This window comes from Mastomys coucha, unplaced genomic scaffold, assembly GCF_008632895.1.
Source record: "Mastomys coucha isolate ucsf_1 unplaced genomic scaffold, UCSF_Mcou_1 pScaffold12, whole genome shotgun sequence".
Taxonomy (NCBI): domain Eukaryota; kingdom Metazoa; phylum Chordata; class Mammalia; order Rodentia; family Muridae; genus Mastomys; species Mastomys coucha.
Genome location: NW_022196894.1, coordinates 30,822,638 through 30,829,798, shown reverse-complemented (window position 1 = coordinate 30,829,798; position 7,161 = coordinate 30,822,638). Strand labels below are relative to the sequence as shown.

Below are 7,161 nucleotides of genomic sequence, written 5' to 3'. Positions count from 1 at the left end.
GGGGGGGGGGGGTGAGGGACAGACTCACAGCTCAGGGAAGGTGTGACTGGGCCTAGAAGAGAAGAGCAATAGGGGAGAGAGATAGAGGATCATGCCACAGACCTCATGGTGGAACCCTGTAGGCAGAAAGAAAGCCTTCAGGTCCAGGAAGGAACTGCTAGGAGATAGAGCTCCCCACATGATGGGGTCCTAAAGGAAAACCTTCAAATCCCAGAAAAAAGGAGATCTCTTACTTCTCTAAGTAAGTGTGGCAGGATTTCCACACTGTGACAGTTGGCCTCCTACTTGACTCCTGGCACAGAGGCAGGCACCAGGTAGGACCTTAAACTTATTTTTTTTTTCAGTTTCCAGGGAGGAAAACTGGATTTGTTTTCCAGCCATAAGTGGTGTCTGTCATTTTTTATCTCAAGGACAGACTTTAGGGGAGCCTGGCCTGATTTTCCCAAGGCTGCCATATCTGGCCTTTAGACCGACCTGGTCTTCAAGCAGCAGGTCTAACAAGTGGAATGTCATGGAAGATTTTTAACTAGGAGGGCCTGTGACTGATTAAGAGTTTTTAAAGCGATAGTCCTTTCAACAAGTGGTACTGGAACAATTGGATAACCACATGCACAGTGATGAGACTGGACATTTCTGCCTCATATAATTACATAAATTAACTCAAAATGGACTAAAACATGCATTTAGAAGTTAATACTGTAAAACCTAAGAAAACTAATAAATCTCTATTGTCTCTTGTTAGGCAAAAGTTTTGTTGTTGTACAATAGCAAAACACTAAAGAAAAATAATTTAAAATAGGCTTCATGAAAATTAAAAATCTCGCCAGGCAGTGGTGCCGCACTCCTTTAATCCCAGCACTTGGGAGGCAGAGGCAGGTGGATTTCTGAGTTCGAGGCCAGCCTGGTCTACATAGTGAGTTCCAGGACAGCTGGGGCTACAGAGAAACACTGTCTTGAAAAACCAAAAAAAAAAAAAAACCTTCTGTCCTTCAAATCATACCATGAAGAAAATGAAAAATAATCCATAAAGTAGATAAAATATTTGCAAACCATGTATAAAGGGCTTCTATCCAGAAGATATAGAAAGCTCTTACAACTCAGATTTAAGCAATTAAAAACCCAGGGCTAGAGAGACAGCTCACCAACTCCTTTGATCACCGCACTTGCAGGGCTGATTTGATTCCCAGCCATATATCGGGTGGTCAAGAACCCAACTGACTGTAGTGCCAATTCCAGAGGATACGCCCCCTCCTCTGCCCTTTAAGAACATCTACACATATGTAGTGCACATAATAAACTCACATACTCAGTCACACTCACATATACACACACACAATTATCCAACTTTAAAAATGGACAAAAGATTTCAATGAGCATTACTCTGAAATGTCTACAAGAGTCCATAATTTCATATTAATTTTTATAAATCTATGCATACTGTATATTATATATTATATACATATATTTATAATATAACATGCATGTGTGTATATAAGTATATGTATATATAATTACATGTAAATACATGTAATTAAAGCATCATCAATCTAAACATCATTCTAAACATCATCAATCATCAAGGGAATATAAATAAAAAACAACCAGAAATGGTAGCCCTTGCTGCCAATCCCAGCACTTAGGAAGTTGAGGCAGGAGGACCAAAAATTCAAGATCATTCCTAGATACATACAAGATACAAGATCAAGACCAGCCTAAGCTATCTGAGATTCTGTACCAAAAAAAAAAAAAAAAAAAAAAAAAAAAACCCAAGTGGGTCATGGTGCCACAGCTTTTAATCTCATCACTTGGGAGGCAGAGGTAGACAGATCTCTGTGAGTTCAAGGACAGCCTGGTCTACATTGTGAATTCCAGGCTAGCCAGAGCTACATGATGAGTCTTCTGAATTAATTAGTTAATTAGTTAATTAATAATCAGTGTTAAAGATATGGAGTATCTTACATATTATCACTAAAAATGAAAAATGTAAGCCAGGCGTGGTTGTGCACACCTTTAATCCCAGCATTCAGGAGGCAGAAGTGGGAAGATCTCTGTGAGTTCTAGGCCAGCCTGGTCTACAAAGCAAGTCCAGGACAGCCAGGGCTATACACAGAGAAACTCTGTGTTGGAAAAAAAGAAAAAAGGAAAAAAATGTTCTATATGATGGAACATTTAATCATTTTTAAAAGGATGGGGGCTGGAGGTATAGCTCAGTGGTTAGAACCAACCACATTGCTCTTACAGAGGACCAGAGTTTGGTTCCCAGGACCCATGTCACATGGTTCAAAACTGCCTCTAACTCCAACTCCAAGAGAATATGATACCTCTAATCTCTGAGGTATCACCTGCACATACAGACACACAGGCATACACATCTTTTTTTAATTAAGTAAACAAATGTTAATGAAGAAGACCTGATACATGCTCAACAAAGATGGTCATTGAACATATTTACTATTCTAAGTGAAAGAAGACACAAGGAGGTCACATACTGTGTGCTTCCATTTAAAGGAGATACCCAGAATAAATAAGCCCTAGAAGCCAAAATGCAGATTAATGCAGATTACTGGTTGCCTGGAGCTAAGAAAAGGGAGGAGGGCTGTACAGATGGCCGTGGTCAAGAGTGCTTGCTGCTCTTGCAGAAGACTTAAGTTTAGTACCTCGACTCCAGCTCCAGAGGATCCAGGGCCCTCTTCTGGCCTCTGTAGGCACCTGTCCACATGTGGCATGCACATACGCAGATACACACATACACTCTCACACAGAATTTAAAATAAAAATAATCGGGCTGGTGAGGTGGCTCAGTGGTTAAGAGCACTGACTGCTATTCCGAAGGTCCTGAGTTCAAATTCCATCAGCCACATGGTGGCTCACAACCACCCGTAATGAGATCTGACACCCTCTTCTGGTGCATCTGAAGACAGCTACAGTGTACTTATTTATAATAATAAATAAATCTTAAAAAAAAAAATCTCCTGCCAGGCAGTGGTGGAGAATGCCTTTAATCCCAGCACTTGGGAAGCAGAGGCAGGCAGATTTCTGAGTTCAAGGCCAGCCTGGTCTACAGAGTGAGTACCAGGACAGCCAGGGCTATACAGAGAAACCCTGTCTCAAAAAAACAAAAAACAAAAAACAAATCTAAAAAGGGGAATGGATAAAAAAGAAGAGGCTTTTTATTGTGTGTGTGTAATAATGAAATCATTTTAGTATCAGATAGTACTGAATGAAGGTCACCCAATCTTATGAAAATACTCAAGCCACTTAGTTGTTTGCTGTACACTTTAAAGGCGTGAGTTGACAGTAGCTCAGTAAATCTGTTGTTTAAATTGCTCAGTCTGGGGATGGAGTTCAGTTGGTGCTTGCCTAACAAGCCCTGGGTTCTACCCTTAGCACCACATAAACCAGGGGTAGTGGCACCCCTGTAACCCAGCACTTAGGAGGTCAGACAAGAGAACCAGAAATTCAAGGTTATCCTTAGCCACATAATGAGTCTGAGGCTAGACCGGGATACGTGAGACCTTGTTTGTTAGAAAAATAAACTCTAAGTGTTTATAGAGAGTTGATTTTAAGGAAAGAGAAAGGGGGGACTGGTTATTAATAGCAGGCAATTATACAAAAGTAGGTCATAAATGATAGTGGAGTCAAAGCAGGTGTGATGAGGAATATGTCAATCCAGGAGCCAGACCCACCATGGAATGCAGTTACCGGGAAAACCGGTGTCAGGCCAGGCGAGTACAATTCGAATGCTACTTGTTTTGTATAAGAAGCTTACCAGGATAAGTTAGGATGAGACCCTTGTGGAATCAGAACCAGAGAAACTGTTCGCATGGATTTGGGCTTTGTTTTGTTCGGCTGCGATACCAGCGATCGAACCCAGGACCTCAGACATGCTAAGCACGTGCTTTACAACTGAGCTATACCCTCAGCCCTGTTTTTCTTTTTATTTGACCTCGAAGGTCTTAAGTTGCCAAGGCTAACTTTGAACTTGTGATTTCTGGTCACAACATCCCCCATAGCTGGGATTGCAAGCCTGCTCCACCAGGCCCAGCTGGATATTTGTTTTGTTTGTTATTGTGTATTAGAGTCTAAATATGACCTTCAGTCAGTGTCCAAGGAGGAGGGAAATATGATTTGAATAAGGAAGATGAACGCACTCTTCCGAAACCCTCAGAGGGATGCCCGACGCTGGGAGGTTAGGGTACCTTCCGTAGCAATCCTCCTGGCCAGTAGATCTGAGTCTCCTTTCCTGTGGGAGAAGCTTCATTGTGGCTTCAGGAAGTAAAACTGACATGAGCTCTGCCCATGTGACTTTGGGCAAGGGATCCAATAAACCTCTCTGGATCTCTTTTTTTCTCATCTGTCAAGTAGGAACATCTCTGTGAAGGACTGAATTGTGTCTTCATTCTCACAGAAAGTTGAAGCCCTAACTCTCCCTTCCGTGAGATGGTGTTTGGAGACAAGATTACAGTTAAATCAGGTGGTATGAATTAGTGTAGACAGTTGTCCTTGTCATAGGAGTTACTGTATAGGAAGAGACTGAGAAAGCTAGATCTCCTCCCATCTGAGGACATGAGAAGGAAACAGTTATGTATGCTAGCAAGAGGGCCCACACCAGAAAGCAAACACACTGCACCTTTGTCCTGGACTTCCACCCACCCTCCCAAGCTATGAGAAAAGCCATTCCTGTTGTTCCAACCATCCAGCCAGGTCCTGTATTTCTGCAGGTCAGCTCTGCAAACACACTAGATGTCTCTGCAGGTGCAGGATCCTAATAACATTATATGGAGGCATCAGTATGTGCGGTTGGTGAACATGCAGGGACACAGTCACCTCAGCTTCAAGGTCACTCATCTTTTCTTAGAGAGAGAGAGAAAGAGAGAGAGAGAGAGAGAGAGAGAGAGAGAGAGAGAGAGAGGTGAGAAAGAGAGGTGGGGAGGACAATTTGCAGGAGTCATTTCTTCTTCCACCATGTGGGTTCTGGGAATGGAGTTCAGGTCTTCAGGCCTACTGAAAGAGCCTTTATCCAGGAAGCATCCCTCAGGACCCTTCCCTTGCCATTCTTCATAAAAGCACCCATTCTTATACTTTTCTATCTATTACCTTGATTTGTTTAGTTTTGTTTCTCCAATGGTATGTGTATGTGAGCGCATATGTGCATGTGTGTACACACACTATTGTATGTGTGTGTGCATGCACTTGTGTATGTGTGTGTATTTATGGCGAGTGTATGTTTATGGGGCTGGAGGCTGAGACTAGAGCCTGTGCATGCAAGTCAAGTGCTGTACCACTGAGCTATGCCTCCAACATTTTTGTTTTCTTCACAGCATCTCGTGCTTGCCTAGCCTGTGCAAAGCCTTGAATTTAATCCCAACACCAAAAGGAAAAAAAAACAAATAAATAAAACTCAGGCTGCAAACTCGGTGGCACTGCCCCTCACTGTGTGTGATCTGAGCAAACTATTTTGGCAAGTTTCTCGGTTTCCTCTTCTGAGAATAGTTAGACTTGTACAAAGTGCTTAGCACAGGAGGTTAGGGAAGATGGCTTCATGGGTAAGAGTGCTTGATGCTTTTGCTGAGTAGCTGACTTCCTTTCCCGGCACACAAGATCAGATGCTCACAACTGCCTGAAACTGCAGCTTCAGGGGATCAACACCCATTTCTGGTCTCTCGGGGAACCCTGGTGTACATTTACACAGACACACAGCTTGTTACTTTGCTCCCTATTGCGGTGATGAATCATGATCAAAAGCAGCTTGGGGAGGAAAGGATTTATTTGGTTTACACATCCTCTGTCACTGAAGATGACAGTGGCTAGGAAATAAAGGCAGGAACCTAGAAGCAGAAAATGAAGCAGAGGCCCTGGAAGGAATGCTTCTTACTGGGTGGCTCCTCATAGCTTGCTAATGTACCCAAGGCCTGCCTGCCCAGGGATGACACCTCCCACAGTGGGCCTTCCCACATGAATCATTAATTAAGAAAATACTTTCATAGACTTGCCTACAGGCCACACTGATAGAGGCCTTTACTCATATGAGGTGCCCTCCCCCTACATGATTCTAGCTTGTGTCAAGTTGGCAGACACACACACACACACACACACACACACACATCTGACCAGCATAGACACACATACATAAAAGTAAACTCTTTCTTAAAATAAAGTACTTAGTATGATGCATCTACCTTTTCTTCCAGCTGAGACGCTCAGAGCAGGGATGGAAGAAGGGTGGCTTGTTTCCTTGAAGCACAAGAACACTTGCTTTCTCTGTGAGCTTTAAACTATGATAGCATGAAACCTGGGGTGACGATGAAGAAAGGCTACAGAGAAACTGTGGCAGAAAGGCAGCAGCAGAGGGTTTGCGAAGCAATGTGGAGCTCATAAATGGAAGGCAGTATCTTGGCGGGGGCAGCGGGGGTGGGGGTGGGTGGATGGGGGGGTGGAGGGTGGGAGGTAGGGGGTTTGTCAGTAATCTGAAAAAGGATCTAGGGAGGAAACGTCACGTTCACGTTCACAACAATGTACTGTCTTAGAAAAACAACGGCGATTCATCGGAGCCCACATTCTACCCCTCCCTGTTCACACGTGAGCTGAAACTCCTTAGCAATTTCCCAGCCCGGAAGGAATGATTCCGCTGCTGGGCTCCAAGAGAACAGCTTTGCCCTGAAAGAACCTCTGCCAAGCTCAAAGCACTTGTAGTGTCGTGGGAGTTAAAGAAACAGAGGGGGGCTGGTGCTTGTGTTTGGGAGGAGAGGGGGGGGCGTTGAAGAGGAGCTGCTGCCGTGCTCCCATTTGGGTGAAATGAGATGTACTCTTGCAGTGTCTTCCTCCCTGTCCCAACGCCTTTGTGCTGGATGCCGGTCAACCTAAAAATATGGCACTGCACACCCAGGAGTCAGCAACATTCGCTTTTCAAAGCTGTATTAGAAAAGGGGAACAAAGCTCTAGGAGAGACCGGGCTCTGGTCTATTTTTAGGATCTTTTGACCAGTTGTACAGATAGTATCTTGCTCACAGAAGCCCACACAAACGACCAAACCTGAAGTCACATGACTTCTATGGATAAGTGTCCAATGCCAGGGGTTACCTTGAGAAAGCAGAGACAGAAAAAGCAACTGATGGCCATAAGTGTGAAGTTCGGGGGAGGGGGAGGCTGCTGGGTGGGGTG

General features: G+C 43.9%; 1 protein-coding gene across 1 annotated transcript in view; it reads right to left on the bottom strand.

Annotated features, from left to right (window-relative positions):
• Positions 1 to 6,395, bottom strand: part of Osbpl11 (oxysterol binding protein like 11) — a 72,484-nt gene extending 66,089 nt beyond the window's left edge. Inside the window, exon 1 of the mRNA XM_031363702.1 lies at positions 6,180 to 6,395. Within this exon, the coding sequence (XP_031219562.1) occupies positions 6,180 to 6,376 (197 nt within the window). The 5' untranslated portion in view covers positions 6,377 to 6,395. The remainder of the gene's footprint in view (positions 1 to 6,179) is intronic.
• Positions 6,396 to 7,161: the final 766 nt, after the last annotated feature.